Source organism: Vulpes lagopus, chromosome 7, assembly GCF_018345385.1.
Source record: "Vulpes lagopus strain Blue_001 chromosome 7, ASM1834538v1, whole genome shotgun sequence".
Lineage (NCBI taxonomy): Eukaryota > Metazoa > Chordata > Mammalia > Carnivora > Canidae > Vulpes > Vulpes lagopus.
In genome coordinates, this window is record NC_054830.1 from 40,218,406 (window position 1) to 40,246,292 (window position 27,887).

A 27,887-nucleotide genomic window follows, 5' to 3' on the forward strand; every position below is an offset into this window, starting at 1 on the left:
AGTGACAATTCCAACTAACTGACCTAAGGGAATATTTAATACAAATAATTCATCTTAAACCAAGTGATCAAGAAAAGAATATCACTTTACTAATAATAGTCACAAACACCCTGATTAATTCTTTGCAAAACTTATTCTCAGGTTTTCCTTTTTTTTTTTTTGGAAATCAATTAGGTTTATTTTTCTTTGCATTTCTTTGTACTGTTTAATTTTTTAATTCAAATAATTGCTCCATTTTCATTTTATTAAAAATCTTAAAAAATCTTATAGCTACTATCTAATAATAAAGAATATTAGGCATTTTCTGTTTCTAGTAAATGTATAGTTGCCTTTTATTTCATTATTTTTAAAAAATTTTATTTATTCATCCATGAGAGACACAGGCAGAGGGAGGAGCAGGCTCCATGCAGGGAGCCCGACGTGGGACTCGATTCCGGGTCTCCAGGATCACACCCTGGGCTGAAGGTGGCGCTAAACCGCTGAGCCACCCAGGTGTCCTGTATAGGTGCCTTTTAAAATAAATATATTTAACTATTAAATCTATAAGGAAAATAATAATACAGGTTGTTTGGGTTGGTGGCTAAACTCATGCAAATATCGAGGGACTGGAGATGGCAAAACGCTGGGCAGATTAGGAACAGGTTGAGTTTGCTCAATGCATGAACCAACCTTCTCTTTAGCAATTTCATTCCCATTTGTGGTTTACATCGTCACCAAATCAGTTACCTTGTATTGAGCCTTCAATGCCCTCTTCCATCTTCAAAGAGTCAAACCTGAAGCAGGAACTCTTTGCTTCTACAATCTCTTAAAAGGCTGCCTACCCTCCTGTGCCAGGAGTCATCTGGTAACAGGCACAGAAACAATCTACCTCGTTTACTTCAGACAAAGGTCTGAAAGCATTGTGGCCAGTTACAAGGCACATGTCCTGAGCTACTTGCTTAACCCAACAGAAGCCACAGTGTCTCAACTGTAAAACAAGGAGAAGAGCTTGGAGAGCAACTGTTAGATGAAAACCCACAGGAGAGTGGAATCGCTTTACAACTATAAAACCTCAAATCGGAAGTTGCAACCTGAAAGTGCATTAGACAGCCTGCAAACTTTTATTTTTTATTTTTTTGGTCTAACCCCCGGTACTTCAATTTTGTTTAGTTGCCGACATTTAAAACTCAGGAGGTTATTTTAAGTTCTGGATTTTTTTTTAAAATTTTATTTATTTATTTGAGAAAGAGCACAAGAGGAGAGGGAGAGGCAGACTCCTTGCTGAGCAGAGAGTAACATGGGGCTTGATCCCAGGATCCTGAGATCACGACCCAAGTGGAAGGCAGACGACCAAACGACTGACGCATGCAGACACCCCTAAATTCTGGATTTTTGATTGCAGATTGCTCGTGCAGTATCAGATTGGAAAGAATGGGGCCTACTCTGATGGATAGAGAGAACAGGCTGGACCTAAGATGGCCCAGCCACACTTCCCTGATCATTTATACCTGACAGCCACTAGAGGTATCCGACTTTACATTTCTCTTTAAAAATAAATACTGAGATCCCTGGGTGGCACAGCGGTTTGGCGCCTGCCTTTGGCCTAGGGCGCGATCCTGGAGACCCGGGATCGAATCCCACGTCGGGCTCCCAGTGCATGGAGCCTGCTTCTCCCTCTGCCTATGTCTCTGCCTCTCTCTCTCTCTCTCTCTGTGTGACTATCATAAAAAAAAAAAATTAAAAATAAATACTAGTTTTGGCAGGCGGGGGTGGTGGTGGTGGTGGTGGTGGTGTTATGTGTCTGGGTGGCTCTGTCAGTAAGCAAAACTAACGAAAACTAATTCAATTTTAGTAGAAAGACAGCATATTACTATATAGCACAACACTAATTGGCAGGCTGCAAAATTATTTCAGTAATTTCAAATGCTGTAACAAAAATTATTCATTGAAGGCTTTTATTATTGTTGTTCTTCAACCACCCATCATGATATCCTCTGTGTATTTGATTCATAGACTCCTCAAAGTCAGCTTTATAGATTTTACTTAGTCTGCAGCCTCTTGCCTATGAGTAAGTGATAATTATAAGGCTGTTGACAGGATGAAGCTAGGAATATAAGGCATGTTTACCAGTAGGAAAATGATTAAATTGTGGTGTATTATCACAATCGAATATAATACATACACTAACCTATTTATGAAAAACTGTTAATGACCATGGTATTTGCTATGATGTATAGGTAACTAATACACAGCATACTTCCAATACACAAGGCAGACATTCTATAGAATATAAGCTTGAAAAGAAAGTCCAACAATTAATGGTGATATTTCTGAATAGACAGAATTATGAGTGATTTTTATTTTCTTCTCTTCAGTTTTCTTTTTTCTCAAATTTTCAACAATAAACATGTTTTCTTTTATATAATAAAAAACAGAGGTTGTTAAAATTAAGAATATTATTTTCCAGAATTTTCAATAGTGATATTTTCATAGTGGTGATGGTGAAACTGGCATTTACTTTCAAAATCTGGAATTTTAAGAACATATAGAATTTTAAGAACATGTTTGCTATGATTAATTATGGAATATTCAATAGATATCTCAATTTTTTTTCTTGCCTCCTTGATGATAATGAAGTGACCTAGTGGTAAGTGGTTGTTCTCACCAGTAGCTAGAAACCGTATTTTATAGTTGGAGTTCAGTTGAGTTGAACATTAGCATTGGTCATGAAACTGCTTAAACATGTGACATTGTACAGGGATCAGGTAATGAAAAGATACTTTCTCCCAAATAATGAGACATATTTGTTTAGGAACCATTAGAATTATTACAAATAAACAAATGACTAACAATAGGAAGCTGACTCAATGTTTAACTATACAATAAAAACATCTACTTTTTTTTTTTTTTTTTTTCAAAAACATCTACTTAACTCATCTGAAACTCAGAAAAGACTTTTCTTGGGGTCTAACCTGGAATGTCAGAGAGGAAGACCTTTCTTTGTTTTAAATGACTGGAAATTTCCTTGACCAAAATCTTTCCTTCTTTGAATAATAAAAATAATACAATTTGTAAACTAGAAGTAAAAACATTTAAAAATTTCTAGAGAATTTGTAGGCAAGTGGAAGATTTCCAAAAAAGTGCCAAAGCTCCAACAAAGTAAAGTTCATAAGATTTACACATTTAGCCAGAGGAATGACTTGTTCTTTTATTAGCTGAAACTCCCTGACTGAATTCCGTTCAAGTTCAATATTACATTATTATCTTGTTTCAGAACTTACAAAATTAGAAATCATTTTGTTGAAGTCCATAGACAAAAAAACAAAAAAACAAAAAACCAAAACAAAAACAAAGACAAAAAAACTCCATCGCTCCTAAGTCTGAGGAATATGCATTAGTGAACAGTGTTTCTATAGCTGTCTCTGTGATTTGTGGTATATCCAACAATAACATTAAGTCACCTAGTGAGAAATTTCCTTTACTTTTCCTATTGGTTTGAAGAGAAAGATGGATTTGGGATACTAGGTCTTTAATATCTCTTAGATACTAATATCATAAACACAGAGGAAGCAGGTTTAGAGGTTTGAATAGGCAAGAGCATGTTGCTAGTATTAAAAAAGTGAAGTGACTTATTTGTTAATTTTATTATTCTTATTGATTTTATTACTATTTGCCTTATTATTTTGTTAGCCTCAATTTATGGCAATGATACTGGTTTCCATATTCAGTTTCCATTTTAGTTTTAAGTTTATAAAAGCAAAAATTACAAGCTACTTTTTTAAAAATAATACATTTACTTTTTATTGGTGTTCAATTTGCCAACATACAGAATAAGACCCAGTGCTCATCCCGTCAAGTGCCCCCCTCAGTGTCCGTCACCCATTCACCCCCACCTCCTGCCTTCCCCCCCTTCCACCACCCCTAGTTTGTTTCCCAGAGTTAGGAGTCTTTATGTTCTGTCTCCCTTTCTGATATTTTCTTACCCATTTCTTCTTCCTTCCCTTCTATTCCCTTTCACTATTATTTATATTCCCCAAAGGAATGAGAACATAAAATGTTTGTCCTCCGATTGACTTATTTCACTCAGCATAATACCCTCCAGTTCCATCCATGCTGAAGCAAATGGTGGGTATTACAAGCTACTTTTTAAGACAGACTGCCAAGTACATATTAGAGGAGACCCAAAGGAATGGCAAAAATTGAGAAGAGAAGTCACATATAAAAATTGGGAAACCTTGCATTGATATCTTTCCTAAATCATAACTTAGAGTGGATAATTAGATAATTAAATTATACACATAAAACTCGAGAACTTCCAAATTGTGTATTTGAAATAGGAATATTCATTTCATTTTAAACCTCTGAAATATTCTGATTCATATTCTTTTAAGTGTTTGTTTTACTCACATTACCTTTTCAATTCCTTAGAACACACTTAATTGGTTTCCTTAAATTTAGACAATTGATTTTAGCTCAACTTATATGGATGAACATTCTACTTGCAAAAGCAAAAATCTCAAGGGCAAAACATTGTACCATTTAATATTATTCTGTTTTATCAAGTGGACATACATGTATAATCATCACTGAGGAAAAAAAAAATAGTATTCCCTTGTTCCAGGGTAAGGTCTGGGCCTGTGATTCAGGCCAGGCTAGGGAAGGTTTTCTATCAACTGATCATAACAACTGGTTCTGGGATGAGCCAAGAAGAACCATCCTTAGCTCTGAATGGAGTTATCAGCAAGGAGTGGTCCACTTTTCCCAGGGTGTTTAGTTGATAGAAACAAGCCTAAAGGTGAAAATAGCAATACTTCTACCCTGAAAGGGGAATATGGTGAGAATGATTCCATCAGAGCCAAGAGATGGAGTGAGTCTTGTTTGTTCAACATCCATTATTGGACACCAACTATAATTACTTCAACACTGGAGAAAAAAGTCTGAGGACAGAGTTATGATCAAAGTGGGTAAAATTTTTGCGCTGAAGACCCTGTCTTCCATTCAACGCAGGCTGGAGAGACAACAATCAAATAAACGAGGATGAGTTATAGAATGTGAGGTTGGTGTCAGTGCTCTACCCAAGAACAAAGCAGGGAAGGAGAAAGAGTGTCAGGAGATGAGAGATGCACTTTTAAATACAGTATATTAAATACAGTATATATTTGGGTGGCACTGAGCTGATACTTGAGCAAAGATCTGAAAGAGATGAGAGAATAAGCCCTGGATAGCTGGAGGAACTTTCTGGGCAGAGGGAACAGCAAATGCAGAGGCCCTAAAGTGAAAGTGGAGTGAGCGAAGACGAATATAGTAGGAAATAAGTCAGAGTGGGATTTGGAGGATGGATCATATAAAGCCTTGTTAAGCATTATAAGGATTTAGTATTTATCTGGAGTGAGATGAAATGGGACATCTTGAGCAACACTGGGGACTCTGGGAGACAGGGGTGAGGAGAAACTGAACAGAAAGTGGTCACTGCCCTGATCCATGTGAGGGATACTCCACCTTGCATCAGGGTGACAGCAGTGAAAGCAATGAGATGTGGTAGGTTCTTGCAGAGTCAGATTCTGAACCAGTTGTAGGGGATGAGAGAAAGAGAAGAGTTGAGGGTGATTCCAAGATTTTTGACCTGAGAAACTGAAATACTGGGGTTTAATTTACTGAGACAGGAAATGTTGTAGAAAGGACAGGTTCTAAATGGGGTGGATGGGACAGTCAAAAACTTAGTTTTAGAAATATTCAGTATGAAGTCTTAGTAGATGAATCTTGAGGATGTTGGTTGAGTGCCAAATCCATCCATACTGAAAGCCAGAATTACCACTTGACTTTTTAGTTATACAAAGCAGAATATTTGCCCTACAAATTCCTTCTTGCAATCTCTGAACATAAAATTCTCAATATGTTTCCTTTTAGAAGCCAAGAAATTTCATCATTTACATGCCATCTGCAATTTTTCCTCATCAGTGCCTTTAGAAACAAGATGTTCTTAAGAGTTAGCTCTCCTTGGGTTGCAAGTAACAGAGACCCATTTTAGATTACTTAAAGAGGCTAATTAGAGTTTAACTCAGAAATGCTTCCAAAAAACACAAGTATTTGGATATCAAAAATTAAGTGTTTAATGGAAGCTACAGCATTTAACTTGAGAATCCTTGTATTATTTTACATTAATCAAAAATAATCACCCAAGATCTGTATTGATATAAAGGCTTGCATACTAAATTCCATGATTACGAGTCCATGAAACTTGCACATTTTAAGCAAGATGGTAAAAGACTACATTAAGTGTTTTGAATTCACAATGTTCAGTCAAGAGGAAGTATATTTGATTAATAATAGTCCTTCAGGCTGGCCTGCTACTTTAGATTTCATTCATCCATTTAGCTACCCACTCAGTATTTAACACATGGTCTGTAGCACCATGCTGGGCACTAGGGCTGGATGAACAAGACACAGAAGGATTCTTTCCCCATAAAGTTTATAATCCAGAGGGGAAATCAGACAGCAAGAAAACAGTCAAAGATGTTATTTTAGTTCTTATGTCTGAAGTATGATGATAATTCTCTTTATATAGAGATAATCACAAAATCCTTACCAAAATTCTTATAGGATTTGAAGCTAAATCCAAAGTCAAAGGTTAGGATGACTATTAAGAGTTGCCAGTAACAGTAATAAGAACAATTTAATTTATATATATATCTATTTATTTATTTTTAAAGATTTTATTTATTTATTCATGAAAAGCACAGAAAGAGAGGCAGAGACACAGGCAAAGGGAGAAGCAGGCTCCATGCAGGGAGCCTGATGTGGAACTTGATCCCGGGACTCCAGGACCACACCCTGGGCCGAAAGGCAGGTGCTAAATCGCTGAGCCACTGAGGCATCCCCAAGAACAGTTTTAAGGGGTTCCATTTTACTTGCATTTTGGTATCTTTAAGGAAAATTATTAGCATAAAATTGAAATTTATCACATGCTTCTCATATCCAATCTTAGAATAATTAGGATTTCAATTATCTCTATCAATCTCTGACCCAATGTAAGAAATTTGTCCCTAATAACACTACAGATCAACAAGCAATTCCACTGAATTGTAGAAATAAGAATGTATCACTTCCTGAAGGACTTTATTCAATTGTTGGAATTCCCATCAGACTACAGCTCCATGAGCAGAGGAATCCTGTCTAGCTTTGATCACATTACCCACATCCTAAGCATGGAGTAAAATCTCAAAAAACACTAATGTTAAATGAGACACAGATATTCTGATTATATGGATGAAAGAGAGGCTCGAAGAATTAAGACTTTGTATGGATTTGGATGCCTATCCTGCTACTAAGTCTGTGATCTCAGGGAAGTTAAATAACCTCTCTATGCCCCAGCATCCTCATTTCTAAAGTGAGGCTACCATCAGCTTTGAAGTCATGGTGTTGCTGTGAGAACTGAGAATCAATATACAAAACATACTGAGAATAGTGACTGCAAATTGCTCAGTAAGTGTCAGTCATTAAAATCATAATCACCATCATTATTGTTGCATATTTCTACTTTAGATTGAGTGTTTATGTGTTACACTGAAATCATCAAAATTTCTTTTTAAAATTTTATTTCACTCATTGTACATTATCCTAATATTCTTATTATTTGTCTTTTCCTTATGTTTTACCAACTTAAGTTCTTCACTGATTCCACGATGATGTCATATTGTCTGTTATAATCATAATTTTTTAGCAAGTAATCATATCAATTATTAAGTCAGAGGGAAGAGCCAGATAAACTTGCTTGCATATATTCTTGCAATCAGAATATTTGATTGATGCTGTGCTTTGAATACATAAATAATGATGTATATTTAAATCTTACTAATTCAGAATTGTTATTGAGAATACCAAACATATTTAGCGAGAAGTTCTAAACACAGAATATTTTCAGTTTAAATATTTCCAAACCCGTATACTCCTTGGTCTAACCCCTGAAATGTATTATGAGTAAGAGGTTGGGGTCAGGCTTCCCCTAGTGACTCGTGAAGGACAATATTGAATTATTCCATGAGTTGGCTGATTGTAAATGTATGTTACTGAAGATTTACAATGGTTTGTGCTAAACTTTTGCTCTGCAATCTCATTATATCAGCAAACTGGTAATTGAGTTCTCTTTTATACAGATAATTCAAACATGAACATGAACTTCACTGATCAAATTAACACTGGCTAACTAAAATCTAAAGTAGTAGGGCAGCCCTGGTGGCTCAGCGGTTTAGCGCCGCCTTCAGCCCAGGGTGTGATCCTGGAGACCAGGGGTGGAGTCCTGGAGACCTGGGGTTGAGTCCCGCGTCAGACTCCCTGCGTGGAGCCTGCTTCTCCCTCTACCTGTGTCTCTGCCTCTTTCTCTCTCTCTCTCTCTCTGTCTCCCATGAATAAATAAATCAGATCTTTATAAAAAAATAAAGTAGTAGAATTATGTTTTATATATATTTTAACTTATCCACAAAGTTAGCCAGTGATATTCAGTTTTATATTATTGGTATTCTCAGCAATTTTATTTAACAAATGTATGTTCTCATAAAAATTTGAGAATTATATACAGATAGAGAAATGCATTACAGAAATCAAGCAAAATTAATGTCTCATTCCCATAGGCAGCCAGTTAAGCAAACATTTTTACCGAGTTAATAAATTTTGAAAACAAGAAGAAAAATAATTTTCTGTTAATAAAAGTAATACATTATTGTGTTAAAAGTATTTCAACCTTCATGCCCATTTCCTTACCTGCATGATGTTAAAAATAATGATAGCTACCTCCTGTGGTAGTTAGGAAATTTAAATGTGGGAATACATCTAAAGCACTTGGGACATAGAGCATTCTCAATGCTATCAGCTATGATGATGACATGACAGAGACAATTCAAACAGTTGTACTACAAGAAGTTACTAACAAAATACAACGATTAAAAACATATCTGTGCTCTCAGCTTAACTGAAATATATGTGGGAGACTATAAAATTGCAAATTACTGATTTTCCTGTAGTGTAATTCAAAGCCAAGTTATGTATAGCTCATAATTGCGGCTTGTGAATTTACCTGTGAATACATAGCTAACAAAGGCTCAGCTTTGAAGGCAACTAACATCTCTGGTCAGATTTTTAAAAGTATTGGTATATACACATGGACCAACATCTTCTGGTGGTAACCTTTTAATGCACATTGGCATCTTTTAAATAAAGTAGGAAAGCAAAAAACAAGAAAATCACTCGACTCTCTAGTATGAAATTTAACTTATTCATGTTTACCAGAAATCCTCAAGCTTTGGGGAACTAAAAAAAAACAAACAAACAAACATGAAAGTAAACTAAGTTTATCACATTTTGAAAGAAAAATGGATAGATTTAACTAAACATCCCAACTAAGATTCTTCAAAAGGTACACATTTATTTTCACTTGGGGTTTCTATCTAATGATTCAGGGATATCACAAAGACAAAGATACATGTGACTGAATTTCCAAGGGTTTGGGGTTGGATTTGTAAGATTCAGTGTGCTTACTGACTTGGGTTGTCCATTTTAAATGATGAAGAAAGCTACCATAAATTACTTCCTTGCCATTGAAAAAATCAGAATATACGTACGAGTTTTCTTGGTGGTTGCATTCACTGTGGTGCTAAAGGGACCAGCCCCAGCACTGTTGTAAGCCCGGACAGCTGTGTAATATGCCAGGTTACTCTTCAAGCCACGGAGTCTGGCTGACGTCTCATTTCCTGCCACTTTCACTTTGCTTGATGATTCTTCTTCTCCGTTATTCCAATAGCGCACCTGGTGGACAGAAAAACATTAATTATGCGAAAGGTCAACACAAACAGTACTACATGAAGTGATTTTACATGAAGTGATTTTCATGAAAATGGGTACTGTAATATATTTACATTCATCATTTATGCAACAAATGCTGGTTAAGGACCTCGTGTGTGCTAAGTGTTCCATTAGGTTCTGTTCCACAAAAGTGAGAGAAAAAGGATGGCAGCAGGAGACAGAAAATGAATAAGCACATGAAGAAGCCAGATAAAGTCAAAGAGAGTAAGTGCTTGACTATAGCTCATCAAGGGGAAAATGAGGGTGAAATCTTATTGAATACGGCAAGTGCCCCCCGCCTCCTTCTCAGGCCCTAACCAACCAGGTCCAAGCTCAAGACCAGAATGCTGGCAACTCTATTTAACCTCCACTCGATGGTAGAGGTTCCCTCCGGGAAGAAAGTGAACTGTCTGAGAAAAAAAAAGACTATCAAAAAGCCAGCTGGCCACTGGATTATCCTACAGTGATGGCCAGGTGTCAACAAGTCCACCTGCTCATGCAGAGCTGCTGAGGAGAAAAGGAAAGCAGTTAACACAGTTAAATTTAAGTATATGTTAACATGTTTTACTTGTATTTCATTTTTCTGAATTGTGAAAATGATCCAAGATATTATATAAATGCATATATAGTATAAGGCATAAAAATAGGTTAATGAGAATATTTAATAAAAAAGAAAGAAGCATAGGAAAATACAATAAAAATACATGTTTCCTATCTCCAGTTTTTGCTATAGTTCTGCTATGCTCTGCTAGGAAGTTTGGATTACTATAAAGTAAAAGCAAAACCAACACAAACAGCAAAGGCATCAAAACCACCAAATGGTTCAGGAAAAGTACAGCCATTCCTCAAGAGAAGGCCAGATATTACCATTTAGTCCTGTAAAGCAGGGACCAGACACTTAACATAAATGTGTAAAGCACACTGGGTACATATTTTTTGCTTTCATAAAGAAATACATATGCTCTCTCCTGTTTTTCTTGCATCATGTGCCCTTTCTGTCTGACTTTCATTTATCTATTCTTGATAGTGAAATATGAAAATGGAAGACCATTTCTGTAATTTGTGTATGTCAACAGCTGTTCTAGCACAATGAAAATGGCAGTTGATCCTTAGCTGTCAGAGTCATGAGGGCAACAGACACTTGTGGGGACTGTGGCAAAATAGCCAGCCAAGTTTCATCTTAGTAAGGGAGCCACTGTTTGGCTCTGATTGACTGAGGGAAGATAGAGCCAATATTTACAGGTCTTTTTTTTATTTTTTAAGATTTATTTATTTATTTGAGAAAGAGAGAGAGAGAGAGAGAGAGAGAGAGAGAGAGAGAGAGAGATAAAATCTCAAGCAGACTCCCTGCTGAGTGTGGAGCCCAATGCAAGGCTTGACTCCCTGACCCTGAGTTCAAGACCCAAGCTGAAATCAACTTGGACACTTGACCCACTGAGCCACCCAGGTGATAAAGGAGAAACCTTTATTTTAATGTGAAATGGTTCAAATTTAGTGTTGGCTCCATTTTTTAAAGTCATTGTCCAAACAAAGCCCATTTATGAGCTACTTTGGTGACCAGTTTTAAGCCCTCTGAGAAAAATACACTAGAAATTACTGTTTTTTTTTAAAATGAATAACCATAAAATTCTTTATTTAAAAAAATTAGTAGCAAAGTATAAATCTCAGATTTTTCAATAATGATCCTAAATTAGCACACTAATATACTAGAACAATATTTTCCCTACATATGTATATGTGTATATATATATGCATGTATGCACATATGTGTGTAAATGTGCAAATTTATGTATGTAAATGTATGTGCTTTTATTTATATTTACATTCATATTTATACTGGTATATAGGACCCCTTAAATTCATGTAAAATGCTGTGTCCATGTATATATGTAAGTACATTTCTCTTGGAAAAGAGTTATTAATTTTTATAAAAACCTTACAAGGAGGATATGAATTCAAATGATCAGGACTAATTGAATATGTTGTTTCTATTAAGTTAACAGTGAAACCTGATGATGACATTTTAGCAAAGAAAAACCCACATGTCTTAGGGAACCTGTTTTACCATTACAAAAGAAAACCACATAGATTGTATTCATTAATTGAAGATAACATACAAAATTGCCTTTTATAAAGCCATAGCCAAGTAAATTGTTAATGGATACAAAAAACTGGTACAGATTCCATATTCAACAACTGTTAACACTAGGTAGTGTTAGGTTTAGAGGACTCCAACTTGGTTAGACACATTCCCGGCCCTTGAAAGCATTATCTACTTATTAACTAAGAATGACACATAATCAATAATTAAAATAAATGTTACAGACAGCCTGAAATTGCAGCCTTGGACATAATATAGATTGGGGAAAGAAATCACATAATTATGAGCTATTAAAATCGTCCCTTAACAGATGGAACAGCAGAGGCACCAAGGAGTTAATAAATAACTCAATCAAGGCCATTGGGTCATACACACTGGTCTCTGCTCATGGGCCATTCTTTCTTTGATATGTCAAATTACCTCAATATAAGTTGCCTACAAAAGTGTTCCCTAAGTGAATGACTTAAAGAAGAAATGAAATTAATTTTCAATTGGCATAAGGAATATTTCTTATAGATTTACTTATAAAAAGTACTTAAGATTTTTGATAGCAGGATGCTTCTGAAGTACTTCATGGGCTAGGATGAGGGATTTATTTTTAGAACTTGGTTGCTGACACATATCAGAAATATTGAGACCACAGAGAAAGTGCCAAATTGAAATGTGATATTAGTTAAAATTGATTAAAATTCTAAAAAATTGAATAAATATGCATACAACTCAAACAATAAAACAGGGTAGTACATTGATATTCCCAATTTTCTATGAGTAGTTAATACATTATGTTCTATAAAATTTTGCTCAAAAATATTTATTAAAGGTGGATAATTTTTTCTTAAATAGGGAAAAGTTTTAAAAAAGTGAAAAAAGAAAAATAAAAGAGGAAAAAGTTGAGAATGAAATAAAGACAAAGATCATATTTTCCCTCTCAGTTGTGTTTGGGTTTAAATAGTAAAAGTCTTATACCTGAGAAAACAGACTATAACTCCATGCTGATTCGGGTTTTATAGACATAACCGCAATGTAGGAAAGAAGAAAGGAAAAGTATCTAGACTGAAGAAGAATCTCTGCAAATATAATTGTCCAGACTATGTCAATTATACTTCAGTTAAAAGATATGATACGGAACATATATATGTATATATATGTTTGCATAATACCTGGAGGGAAAGAATTAATATAACAATGACAGAACATGAAAGTTCCATCTACTAAAGATGAGCAGAGAAAAATATTGCAAAATACATAAAGAACTCTGCCAACAAGAAAAAAAGTTAGCAGACTTAGCTAGTGGGAGACTAGCTACAAGATACTGATCTAAAGTGGATCCCAAAGTAAGTATATCTAAATGTCCAAATTTACTAAAGAAGGGCCTGAATGTATGTCATCAGAGTAGAAGATTAAAATAAACAAACAAACAAACAAAAAAAAACAAAAGAAAACTGGATGGATTTGAAAAATATCAGAAAAATACAATATTAAAAAATAAAGCCACTGATAAAATTAAGTGATAAAATTAAACATGTCTACGTGATTGAAAAGAGAATGAATAAATCCAGACAACATGGAGAGAAAAATAAAAATTATGAAAGCAAGGTTAAGAGATACCAAACATCAATCAAATGAAAAGTTCCAACCAGAGTTTCAGAAGAGATGAAGGAAAGAAAAGGCAACAACAAAAGAGAAAACATCTGAGCGTTTTCGTTTTCCAGAGTTGAAGATACGCATTTTCGAGTGGCAAATTCTGAGTTTGAGGGTAGGGGGTGGGAAATAAAAAAAAATCCAAAAAATCCACTGCAAAGGAGCAGGTGACAAGAATAATTGTGGCTTTCAACATTTTTCCATTGCTATATACATGAGAGTTAGAGCCCATCTTCTTGAATAGCTGTGTATCACTGTGTCTTGGTTTGCTAGTACCAGTGTACCCCTGGTGAAGAGAAACAACTGCACTTCTCGGTATGGCAGAGCGCAGGAGGGACAGATGCCAAGTTGTGGTCACACACCTGACGCTGTGTTTGTCTTGGTTATTACCACAGCTCTACCACCCGCAGCAAAGCCTGCACAAAGTAAGCACTCAGTATTACTGAATTCTTAAATGATTTAACAAATGAAGTCTAAAATGCCACTTTCCTTTCCACTGGAGATTCAAAGATCCCCAACCCCTTGGAATCTCCTTTGGAATGCTAATGAGCTCTCTGGTGGTTGCTGGTTCTTGGATAGCTTTAGAATGGGGGCTAGATGCCAGGGGAACCAACCTTATAAATAGAGGGTGGGAAATTTCAGCCCCAGCTCCTGACAAGGGGCTAAAGGTTGGGTTACTGAGGTTAACTAATGATCACTGATGTAATCATGCCTATGTACTGAAGCCTCCTCCATAAAAAGCCCAAATCGAAGGGTTCAGAGAGCTTCTGGGTTGGTGAACACTCTAAGATGCTGAAGGGATGCTGCTGGAGACGGTGTGAAAGCTCTGTGAGTGCCCCTTCTACAGAACATGTTTTATGCATCTCTTCCATTTGGCTATTCCTAAATTGTATCCTTCATAATAAATATATAATGGTAAGTAAAGTACTTTCCTGAGTTTTGTGAGCTGTACCAGCAAGATCTCAAACCCAATGAGGAAATTGTGGGAGCTCCTGATTTACAGTCAACCAGAAGTACAGGAGGCAGCATGGCATCTGAGGTGTGTATGGGTGGGTGTGTGGGTAGAGGAACTGGTAGCCTTGTGTTCTACACCCTTAATTGTGGTATCTGAAGCTAATTCTAGGTTGATAGTGTCAGAATTGAACTCAATTTTAGGATACCCAACAGGTGCAGGAGAATTGGCCAGTGTAGAGAAAAAAAAACCCAAATATTTGGTGTAAGAAGTTTTTGGTGTGATGAGGGAGCAGAAGGCTAGCTGAAGACAAAACACAGGCTGACACCCTGCAACATCCCCCTCCTCACCATAGGCTATGCTATACATTCCTAGGAAGCTCCCAACTGTCTTAATTTTAATGCCTTGCTAGAGGGAAAGACAACCTTAACTTGACAACGGGAAGGCCTCCACTATTTGCTGGTCCTTTTTAGCTTATGAAAGTTCTTTTGAAAATCTCCCTTTACCTTACCTCCCCCAACGCCAAGTATTATAATCAGCCACCCCTCACAACCTCGGGGCAGCAGCTCCTTCTGCCCACAGGTCCTGTCCCCCTGCTTTAATAAAACCACTGTTTTGCACCAAAGATGTCTCAAGAATTCTTTCTTGGTCATTGGCTCCGGACCTCACCCCACCAAACCTCGCCTAGGTTCCAAAACTACATCTTCTGGATGAGTAAACAGAAACAAACTTGAGGAATATCTGGATTTAAAATGCTATCTCTGTTTCTGTAAGGAATTTGGTTATTTCAAAAACTAATGTCCCTGCTATGAGGAGTCCTTAATATCACTGCACAAGAGATTTCACTTAATTAAAACTTAACACAAAGTGCAATTTATAAAAGTAATGTATTGAATAATGGCACTTTTTTAAGCCATTAAAATACAGTAATGTATTGAAAAAATGGCACTTTTTTAGCCATTAAAATATGGGTATTAAGTCAGAAATACTATTTTAGTAGATTAAAGTAATTTTGTTTATACTTAAAGATTTTCAGAGAGACAAATATTTCAACTTAGCTACTAGAACAAACATATTTAAATAAATATAAGGCAGGCAAAATGCATTCAATAGTGTTTTGGTAGACAAATCTGGATCTATCTTCAATTCTTCTTTACTTGGTTCTCAGTTCTAGGAGGGCTACATGACCCTGGCCCTCTGGCTTCTCACTGGATTTGGCCAATAAAAGGATGGGAGTGTGGGAGGAGAGAAGCTATATTTATTGCCCTGGATCCCTCAGTGCTGAGACACAGTCTGCCAGGGACTACCTTTTCCTAGCAAAGAAAACACACACACACACACACACACACACACACACACACACACACACACTTCCAATTATAAAATAGGTCATGAGGATCTAACGTACAGCAATGGTAACTGTGAAGGTAGGTCTTTTATATTTTTTATATTTTTTATACTTATTTTATTTTTTTTCTTTTTAAAGATTTTATTTATTTATTCATGACAGACAGAGAGAGAGAGGCAGAGACACAGGCAGAGGGAGAGGGAGAGAAGCAGGCTCCATGCAGGGAGCCCGACATGGGACTCGATCCTGGGTCTCCAGGATCACACCCCGGGGTGAAGGCGGCATCAAACCGCTGGGCCATCGGGGCTGTCCCAGGTCTTAAAAGTTCTCATTACACACCCCAAATTTGTGACTATGTGTAGCAACGGATGTTAACTAGTTTCATTGTGGTGGTCATTTCACAATATATACAAATATAGACTCATTATGTTATATACCTGAAACTAATACTGTACCTTCAGTTATTATCTTAAACATATACACACTGCTCCATTTGAACAACCCACACTCATACACAGTTACTGCTCTCTCTAGCATAGCTAATCCTCACTCTGAGCCAAAAAAAAACTGCATCTTTTCACTGAAATTCATTTTTGCCTGTTTCCTGTTTGTTTAAATGTGGCTCAATTGTTTCTATCCAATTTTCCTAAGTACATTTGATTCATTCTAGAATGAAGTTAATTTTTTGCCTGATAGTAAGGAATTAGACTTAATGTACATTCTTTTTTTTTCAGTAGAATTTTCACACTCTCAAAAAATTACTTAAATATTTGACATCTTTTCCATTGTAATTAAAATGTTAGAAACCAAGCACATTCTGTAGAGCTATTTGGAACAGGAGTCTGGACAAAGAGGACAAAGAAGTCAATAGGCATTTTGCACACATTTTTGATTGTGTTGCCCTCCCACACGTTTAAAAAAATCTACTAAGTTTCCCCCAAATATATTAATCTGTATTATTTCACAATTGTAGACTTTTGTTTCAATCACTTATCAAGGTCATTCTCCCAAGTTTTATTTTTTCAAGGCACATAATGGCTTTAAGAAATTGATGGTATATACCATGCTGTAACTTTGGAGCTTTTGTTCCTCTGGCACTTCCTACCCATGAACTTAAACACTCTGCATCCTCTTTATCATGTCTGTGTCTCTTGTTCCTATCCAAAGGGCACAAGAAAAGATCTAAGCCTGAGTGTTACGGTTTAGCAGATGAAATAAATTGGAGCCTAGGGAAATGAGCTCCTCAACTACTACTTGGTCAAATCAGAAAGAAAATTAGTCTAGATGGTAATGATGATGTGTGCTCAGCATGCCACGTGGCACATGATCAACCCTCACTGAGATGAGAGAAGAGCAGGAGCTATTAACAATTTTAAAGCCATATTGGGGAAACTGCAACCCAGAAAGTTAGCCACATGACTGGTAATTAAACACTCTGCTAAGTCATTTGTTTTTCCACGTTAGTGTTTAAATCATTATTGAACCTAAGAAAAAATATATTTTTATCCTGGTGTAATTATATAAATTATTTCTTTAGATTCTCCCAATTAGTGCATCCTTCCCTTAGCTTGTTTTCTTTCTCTTCCTATTTAACAAGCATGTGGGAAAGAAATTTTCTGTAGTTGCTTCCTTTCAACACTGTATTCATGCTACATTTTAAAGAAAGATTTTATCTATTTATTCATTTGAGAGAGAGAGAAAGAGAGAGAGGCAGAGACACAGGCAGAGGGAGAAGCAGGCTCCATGCAGGGAGCCCAACATGGGACTCAATCTAGGGATTCCAGGATCACGCTTTGGGCCGAAGGCAGGTGCTAAACCGCTGAGCCACCCAGGGATCCCCAAATTTCAAGATGAGTCACATTTTCCCATTGCCTCTCTCGTCTTTTTGTCTCCTAGCCCAATGGCAACACCAGCACCAATAGAAACAACAGCCATTGAGCTGTACACTTGGACTGTGCCAAGTGTTTCTATATTTCTTCCTGTTTTTCAAATTTTTCCTTCCAAAGAAATCTTATCCCGGGGACCAATACTCAAAACAGAGAAAAGCCCAAGTCTCTTTGGGCTGTTTTGATAGTAGTTGCTTTATCTCATTTTATTCTCCTATGTTGCAGTGTATTATTTACTATTATCATCTTTATTTTATTTTTTTTTAATTTTTATTTATTTATGATAGTCACAGAGAGAGAGAGAGAGAGGCAGAGACACAGGTAGAGGGAGAAGCAGGCTCCATGCACTGGGAGCCCGATGTGGGACTCGATCCCGGGTCTCCAGGATCGCGCCCTGGGCCAAAGGCAGGCGCCAAACCGCTGCGCCACCCAGGGATCCCTATCATCTTTATTTTAACTGAGCTTTGGAGAGCTTTAATAACTTGCTCAAGGCCACAGAGCAGTAAGATAGTAGAGTCAAAATTGCATTTATTCAATCAACACATATTTTTTTGCATGCCTCCTGTGTGCCAGATAGGACTCTTGGCACTTGGCATACATCACTGAATAAACAAGCAGAGTTCCCAGTCCCTTGTGGAGCTTATATTCTATCCTAGTGGAATTGAAGGCAAGTTTGTCTCATTCTAAGATGGTGTGGACTTAATAAGGTACCATGCTGGCTCTCTTCGGATTCTTTGGTTTTCTCTTTCATCCAATCACTCTTTCTTTCCTGACAGGGACAATAGAGGTATAATTGAGCTTTCTTTTAGAATACTCTTTTTTAAAGATTTTATTTATTTATTTGACAGAAAAGAGAGAGAGAGAGAGAGAGAGAGAGAGAGAGAGAGAAAGCACAAACAGGAGGAGCAGCAAGCAGATGGAGAGGGTGCGGGAGAAGCAGGCTTCCTTCTGAGCAGAAAGCCCGACAGACCATGGGGCTCCATCTTAGTACCTAGGATCATAACCTGAGCTGAAGGCAGATGTTTAACTAACTGAGCCATCCAGGCACCCCTCTTATAAAATATTATCAGCTTACATTTATATAATGCCAAATTAATATCTATCTGTCCCTATGCTGCCAAAAAAATTGCCACCAACTACTAACTTTGCTGTGGTGCTTTGAAATCCACAAAGCCCATTTCTGTATATTCTCTTGTTTATTTCTCTTAACTATTTCACAAAGTACAACCAACTCTCAAATTATGATTCTGTCTTGTGGTTTGTAAAGGGCAAAGTTATTAATGGGAGATGTGTATCTCAGTCTAATGTCTGAGGCAAGAAAAATGTGTTTATTTTCTTTAAGTAAATTTGATTTACCATTGAGTTTCCTATCCTGCTCAGCTAATGGGAAATTCAACCTCAGTCACTGCTGGGGCACCCATTCCCAAAACCTTAAGCCAAGAAAGCTTAATATAATATTGATTTGATCCCTTTGGTTCCTGGACCATGCTTGGAGAACGGAAAATCACTGATCATTGCTGAATGTGGGAAACACATGTTTCCTCCTGTGATCTTGCCACCAACATAGAGATTGCCAGGTAGAAAGGCATGGGGCCCCCTAGATTTTAAAAGCCTCAGATCTTTATACCAAGCCTCACCTGCAATTTCTCTTCTATTTTTTCCTCAGTGGCATTTTCTTTTTTTTTACCCTCCAGGATACATGGAACTCTTCTTATTGGCTTGAGTTTTGGAAACAAAACTAGGAAGAAAGTACTTTTGCAGGCAATTCCTTCTAACAACCATCATAAATTCTCCTTAAGACAAAGGAGCTTAGAGTTGAAGAATTGCTTGAGGATATTTACAGGGGAGAATTCTATTTATTAGTATTTCAAAAATTCTTTTGAGATACTGTTTACACTTATGGATTGTTTATTATTACAAGCCAGAAACTGTGAGAAGCACATTAAGTGTCTAATATCATTCAATACTTCCCAAGTCCTAATAAGGTTATGCCAATTACTGCCCTATTCTGCAGGTGTGGAAAATGAGGCTCACAGACTTTATGCAACTTTTCCAGCACAGCCAGTGAGTGGCAGTCAAGATGTGGCACAGGTTCGAGCTCAGAACTACTTCCTTTTAGATCTCCTTCCATCCCATTTACCTTTCCCGACAATGCCGTTTCTCTAACCACTGGGGAGCTACTAAGGGTTTCCCACCACCTTTCACTGCTTCATAGAATTGAGGGAACATTCCAACTAAATGTTCTTGGCTTCCTCTCAGGTGCTGATCAAGGTGGTCTGTAGTGTTTGTGTGGTGTTTCACTTCTTTAAGTCTGCATGGCTCTGTTTCTAGTCAAGTTTCTCTGGGTTAGGACTCATGTGTCCTGTACTGAAGGTGTGGGAAGACCTTTCCCTATGGATACCTACTAAAAATATATATTAAAAAGACCATTCCTAGATGTTTGGGTTCAGTGAGTCCAGGGAGGGACCTGGGGGGTTCATCTTTAGCAAAAGTTCAGGTAATTCTGGTGAAGGTATTCTACAGTACCATCTTGGAGCACCGCTGCTCTAGACTATCTTTTCTCTACTTTATCATTAATATTTATTCAAGTCAATATTTGGTTATCAGAAACAGAAACTCTCCAAATTCAAATATAAAGGGAATTTCCTGAAAAGGAGGGCAAGGTGACATTATGGAAAAAAAATACAGAAAGTCTGCTTGAGAACTGGGCATTGTCAAAGAGCTATTCTATTATGCTGTTTCTGGATCCATGCGTCCCTGTCTCCTCCATTCATTGGAGTTGTATGAGGGTATGTCTGTTCCATCTCATTGCTGTAGATGAGCTTTGTTACACTTGCCCATGTTCTTAACTTGAGAAGCCTGAACTGAGTCCTAAATTTGACATATCAGTGAGTGCATTACACTCAGTAATTACAACCTCTATGTTGCTTTGTTCAATATATCAAACAAGAATCTGACTAGCTCAGCTTAACTGTCCAAGGATCAAGTGGGTACCCTGGTGCAATAGTTTGAGGTTATGTGGAGGGGTATTTGGTCCTGTGTTGCAAATGTGCCTGTGTAAGCCTGCCACTGAATCGGGAGTTATAGGCATGAGAGAAGGTTCTTAAAAAGAGGACTATGGGTGGGGATGAAATCATAACTATGACTCATACAATATCACTGTCAGAGAAGTCTTTTTAATACTACTTTTTGGGCACCTGGGTGGACCAGTTGAGTAAGCATCCAACTGTTGATTTTCGCTCAGGTCATGATCTCGGGGTACTGATATCAAGCTCCAAGTGGGCTCTAAGCTCACTGGGGTGTCTGATGGAGATTCTCCTTCTCCCTCTGCCCCTCCCCCCACTTGCATGCTCTCTCTCTAGGAAATAAATACATAAATCTTCAAAAAAAAAAAAAGACTTTACTTTTTATCCTGCCAGTTCTCAGATCAACTGCTTCCAGTTCTAACTCCTCCCTAGTAACCATGGGGCCCAGTAAGAATGGTTCTTTTCAATATTGAAAGTCGTCTGCGATCTGGGTCTCCTGTGTCTATCTGCAATCATCCAACCTACAGGAAACTTCTTCACGATCATGATCTACACCAAAACCAAAAATCCAACGTCCAACTAACTGTGCCACCAAGGCACTGCACTGTTTTTTGTTTTCTATCCCAAGTTATTTTATTCAGCTTAAGTTAAACTCAATATCCATTGATAATCACATGGGACAATGTACTGGTAAAATTTCAACAAAAGTTAGACTTTAGTTAAGATGTCATTGTTAAAAAGAATTTTAAATGAAAGGAGACAAGGTGCCAAGGCAACATACATACACAGTCTATCTAATTAGTTTTAAAAGAAATTACCTCATAGCCCAGTAAATGTCCATTGCTTAACTTCCAAGGAATGGTGTTCCATGACACTTCAATTTCTGAGGAGGAAAGGCTATTTGCAGACACTCGAGATGGAGCTATTGTAGGCTCTGTTTGGCAAAAGCAAGTGAAATACAATTATTATTTTGATGGTTAATTTAAAATCTACTGGAGTTCTTATTTTAAAAAAAGCACTTTAACATATTTGAAAACACAATAAAATATAAAAACATTTGAAAACATAAACCATCTCCTGATCTATTTCCATGCCTTGGGAATAGACAGGCTTTTCCTTGCTAAATAGCTACAGAAACTGTTCTTTCCTCCATTGCAGTTTTTTTCTTAGTATCTTTTCTGCCCTTCTTTCCCTTTGTTCTCCTCACCAGATCATTATTTATCTCCCCTTTATCCCACAGCTCCTGCTTGGGCACTCCTATGCCCACAAATGCTGCCTATTTGTTTCTTTGTTTAATTTTGTCTTGTTAAACAAAGTCATGCTCTACAAAGTTCATTTATTCAATAAGTATTTACTGAGTGCCTTCTGTATCCAAGGCCCATAGGAAGGGTACACTTAAATGAGATGAAGCAACTTCCAGGAGTTTACTGCTTTGAAGGAGTCAACAGACATGCACAGAACATTATCACACAACAAAAAGATTCCTTTGTAATAAACAACTCTTAGCGTTAGGAAATCACAGTGATTCTCCTCTCTCAGGACACAGCTCTGAGCAGGGACCTCCCCTCTCCTAATATCCATTTCTGTGTTAAAAGATACTTCTTCTGGGCCATGCTGATTGATAGTGAAGCAGAGTCTTGGTCCAAGGAAGAGTCTATTAGATTTTTCTCTCCTGAGAATTTGAAACTTGGTTTGAACAGATGAGGAGTACTTGAGGCCAGTCAGTCCAGCCCTGGCACCCTAGAGAGTCAAATGGTTTCTGAGGCTCCAGAGCTTCTCTTATGAATGACCTTTATGCTGTTTAAATCTTCCTTTAATTCAATAAGTCCTAGTGTATTTCCAACAAATCTCTCATTTTTTTTTCATAGAAAAGTCAAATCTGTTTCGGAAGTTTGGAACAGAAAGTCCTTTACCCAGCTTATCGTGGTGGCAAGAATAGTAACAGGAGGAGGAAAATACAGGGGGAAAGAGGGTAAAAGGCTGCAGTTAGCCCTCTCCCCAACCGCCACCCCTCCCAATCCAAGATGCACAGGGTAGGCAGTGTCTGAAACCTCCCTGGTTACCTGCTATCCTTCCTCTGAACCCTACCCTTGTAATGAATATCCTTGGCCACTCTTGGAAATGGGGTCTGGCTATGAATATAAAGGCTCTTATTTTTTGGTGAAGATTTTTATACTACTTGTTTTTCTCTCAGAACTCCACATAAAAAGAAAGGATATGAATAGTGTCTGGAGTATTAAAAAATGAGTCTTCTTATTATTTTAGACATGACAACTGTGGACCACCTTCTACAATTTATTTCAAGGTCTCAGGGCGGAGAAGATACTGTGAAATCACATTTCATGAGTTCAGAATGGTGAAGAGCAAAGACTCTGGGTTAAAATACTTGCTTAGTAAGTCTGTATGGAGTTTGGCAAGTTTATTAATTTCTTTCATTAAACTTCCATTTTCTTACCTGTAAATGGGCCATAATAACAGTACCTACATGAAATTCCCCCTTAGAAAATCGAAATTAGGTAAAGTCTGGCAATGATAAGTATTCAATACACATTATCTCCTGCCATTCTTATTAAGTTGAACCCCATGGGATAGCCAATATTTAGCTGCTTTTGTCTTATAAAAATGGCAATTTCATATGATTCTCCCCATAACAATATTTTCTAAAGAGATCCCATAGTTGAGGTAGGTATGAAAGAAAGGCAGAAAAGATGGTATGGGTCCAGAGTGGGGTGTGTACAAATCCACACTGGCTGGAACTGGTGCCTCACATCTTCGAGCCCATACATTGTACACTTCTCCATAACACTTCTGTCCTCCCACACTACTCTGCTAACATGTTATTCTCAGGTCATGGGAAACACTATAAGAATTGAGATTAGGGAACTTCCATGAGAATACCTTAACCTTATCCCCAAAAGAAGAAGGCTGTGGAAGGCAGTGCTGTTCTCTGCTTCACAAGCTGGAACTCAGAATGTACTCCTCATTCACAGACTTTAACCTTTAGTTATACCCTTTGACTAGCTACTGAGTCTTGTGCTTCATGGTTGATATTTATGACCTGGACTGTGAATCTAACTGTGACTTCAGTCATTATTCTTGTGAAGAAATTTATCTGAAGTCACAAAGAATTTCCACATCAATTTTGGGAGCATTAGTGGTTTATTAGGATAGAAACAATACATAATAAAAATATTCCCCATACCTTCTTCTGCAGAAAACACTGTAGTCACTGGGCTAAATGGTCCTTCCCCTTTGTTATTATAAACACCCACTTTCACTTCATACAATGAAAATGGCATGATGCTTTCATTCCTAAAGACATATCTTGGGGTATCAGGAGATGTGACCACTGTCTGGATCCAGTTGGTAACTCCAAGAGGGCGGAAAGCAACAACATAACCAAAACCTCCACCGTTCTGTAGTTCTTCAGGGACTGGCTACAAAGGAAAGACATTAAATCACGCTTACACATGAGGGCAAGACAAAAATAAATGGAGCTATAATCCTTAGCCTTTTGCAAAACCCATCAAATAATAATCAACATCATATTAAGCAGTTACATAAAAAAGGAAAGAAAGGTCGGTGGCACAGCCACCTGCTTTTAAAGAGACATATGCCACTCTTTCATAGCCATCCAGATAACTAATTGGAATTCTCCAAAATTACTCAGATATTTTGAGCATCCTGTAGCCCCAACCTGAGTTATGTATCATAAAATATACATTCAGTTGAATATGCTTTATGTCTTGAGTCATATGTTGACTTTACAGAAAGAAATTACCCGTTGATACGATGACAAAGTACAAAGGTGTAAAACTATATTTAAAAAAAGGTAAAAACTATGTATTAAGGTTAAAGCTGTATTTCTATTGACACTCCATCAGGATCTCTTAACTTCCTATTTTTTCAACAACATCTTCAAATAACACAGCCAATTCTCATGCTTTCTGACTTTAAATGTGTTAATTAAGATTTTTCCTAATTACAACATAAAGCAAGAGCTGAGAGCATGGCCAGGCAGCAAGCACCTGCTGGAATCAGTGTGTGCATCATCAGTGGGGTTACAGTTGTATGGAAAGCTGTGAGAACCGCTTGAGAGCAAACAGCCAGGACTTGACTCTCACCTCTGTGTTTACCAGCCAATGACCCTGGGCAAATTATTTAATATCCTCTATGCCTTAGTGTTTTCATCTATAAAATGTTGCAAGAGTGAAATAGTAATTAGCATAGGGTGAGCTACTAGTATTACCACCACCTCCAATACCACTACCAGCACCAGCCAGGCATCCATGATGGGAATAGGAAACCCCAGAGGACACCTTTCAGACACTTACATCCCAAGTTATCACCAGCTCAGACCGGCTTCCACCTCCTCCACTGACTTCTGAAGGAGGCACTTCTGGAACTGTGTAGGTCAGAGAGACAGAGATAAAACCTTATTTGCACTTGGTAATATTTAACTGAAAGATGATTCAATGTTGCTTATTTCTAATGTTTGAAGTAATTTGATCAATGGTACATTATACGTGTGTGTATGTGTGTATTATGTGAAACATACATGCAATATATATATATATATATATATATATATATATATATATATCTTTGAGGAGCCCACCAAATAATTTAGATTTACATGAAGTTATCAAAGATTCAAAATATCTCAAACAATAAAAAAACTGCCTCAGTTCAAAGGTCAATACAACAAGGGAAAGTGATTCATTGGGAATGATGGAAAAGGAATCCAGCATATACTTTTAACTTGTGACTGTTTCACAGTAGAGATATGATTGTTTAACCAACATTGACTTTACCTAAAAAAATGACCTAGACTCAACTCTTCAAATTTTGTTAGGAGATATTCTTTATAAGCCTCCATAGGCATCAGAATCTTTGCTTACACCAAGAACTTTATGCTTAGTAAATTCTATGACACAACTAGAATAGAAGTTCCCTGACTGGGTGTCTTTGTTTACAGCTGTATTCACCATATCTAGAAAGTGCTGAGTACACAGTAGAAACTCCTTAAATATGTGTTGCATTAATAAATAAATGGACTACAAATACCGGCATGGTTCCTCTATTTCTCATAATTCCTTCCATAAATATCACCTGTATTGTCCTGAGTAAAAAGGCATCATTAAAATTACTGAAACGTATTCCATGACTTATATTTTGGCTCGTTCCTAAAGTGATGCACTAGCTACACTTCAAACATCATTTAAATTAATATTAATTAAAAGGAAAGTCTATAGATTCTCTCAGATGCGTCAGTAATGTGATACTATGTACATTTCCTAATTTTCAGTTTCAATGTTAGGATATTTTTAGAATTATAAAAATAGTCTTAAAGTTAATACTAACAGTTGACCCAAACATGAATGTTAAGAATGATTCTCTCTTATTCTAATAGTCGAGAGGTCAAAGTATTCCTAATCGTCAGTTGCTTGAGCTCATTCATGGAGCTTGGTGGTGAAATGAGATTTCCTAGCAGCAGAACTCCCAAATGTCATTATCCTAACAATTTGTCAATGCTCGTTATAAATGAAAACAGCATTTCCCCTGTTAATAGGGTGAGTGTGTCAGATAGTAATTATAACCTTAAGTGACAAAAACATATTCACTCAACATGCAGTAATGAACGCTGATGATGGACTGAACTTTTGGAAATGTCACATTACATCAGAATCACTTACACGAGTGTCTTTTGACAAATGCCATATGGCCAGTTCTGCCATTAGATAGGTCAGATAATTGCAACAATGGATTATTGAGGTTGCTCCCCTGCTGGCCTGGAGACCAAGGCTGAGAGAATGGAAATACACACCCAGGGAAACCTATTAAGCCATTTTACTCATAAAACAAAAACACTAACCTGCCTCTTCAGTTCTTACTTTTTCTGAGGGTAAACTGGGCTCTCCACCTCCGATTTTGTTACTGGCTACAACCCGAAATTCGTATTCCACCCATGGATTTAACTCGACTACAGTAGCTGTGTGTGTTTTTCCATCAATGACCTCAGGCACTAAAAAGGAATATATCAAAGAAATAACAGTCTGCAGGTCTTAGCACTGACTTAAAATCCATTTTTATGTACCAATGGCATTTGCCTTTCCCCCTTTACCTGTTGTGGCAGTTTGCCAACCCACGGAGAAAGGTGTCCTTGCCTGGACAGAATAGGATATAACTGGGCTATGATTATCCGTGCCTTCTTTCCAAGAGAGTTGGGCTGTGGTATCTGTAATTTCATCTACCTTCACATTTTCTGGTGGTCCAGGGGAACCTGAGGAAGGCAAAAATGCAAATGGTAGGTAGCAATTCCATAAATATCATCCTTTACCCAAGTGAAGAATGTCACATGATCACTTTAATATCAAAAACTGATCCTAATTTCAAAAATACTTAGGGAAAAAGGATGTTGGCCTACCAATACAACTACCACCTTTTCTTTTTGACATTTCTCCCGTCTGGACATGAGTCAGTAATTTCAAACTCATAATATTCTTGGGCTGCAAATGATGCTCACTTTTTGAAGTTCTCTGTTCAGCAGGATTCCTACACCTTTTCAAATTCAACATACTTTACTTCTGGCCTGATGCCTTCTCCTTTCATCTATTGGTGCACCACTGTAGTTCCCAGTTTGCCATCTAGAGCTGTTTTATTCTATCCCACACTGGTCATTTTTCAGCCCAGTAGCAAATCAGCACCTTGGACAGTACCTCATATTGGCAAATTCTCTCAGGCATCCTGGATGATCCTGGTTTTTTGGAACTTGTCATATACACACTATCACTATTGTCTTTCATATTAAACACTATCACTGCATTAATGACATGCTCAAAAACACATCAGCGTGGCAGCAGCTGTGAAACACTTATTACAGTGAGAGCTATTAGAAATGCAGAGTTGAGATATTTATGTCATTGAATTAGCACTCATCCTTATTGTCATATTCTCTGGTATTTTGGAGCAGGGGGGATCAAACCAATAATATAACTCGCATGTCCATATGTGGTCTCATGGTTTTTCCTCCAGTAAGGAATCATCAGTTAAGATGTAAGATGTAAGATTAAAACAACAACAACAACAACAAAACAACAACAAAACAACCATGGAGGCA

The 27,887-nt window shown here is 37.2% G+C and overlaps 1 protein-coding gene across 2 annotated transcripts in view; it reads right to left on the reverse strand.

Moving 5' to 3' along the window:
* Positions 1-27,887, reverse strand: part of CNTN3 (contactin 3) — a 327,782-nt gene that overhangs the window by 10,020 nt on the left and 289,875 nt on the right. For both annotated transcript variants that reach the window (XM_041760551.1, XM_041760552.1), the window contains 6 exons: positions 26,892-27,050; positions 26,643-26,792; positions 25,102-25,172; positions 23,970-24,204; positions 21,586-21,701; positions 9,594-9,777 (listed from right to left, as the gene is read on the reverse strand). In XM_041760551.1, coding sequence (XP_041616485.1) covers positions 9,594-9,777; positions 21,586-21,701; positions 23,970-24,204; positions 25,102-25,172; positions 26,643-26,792; positions 26,892-27,050 — 915 coding nt within the window. The remainder of the gene's footprint in view (positions 1-9,593; positions 9,778-21,585; positions 21,702-23,969; positions 24,205-25,101; positions 25,173-26,642; positions 26,793-26,891; positions 27,051-27,887) is intronic.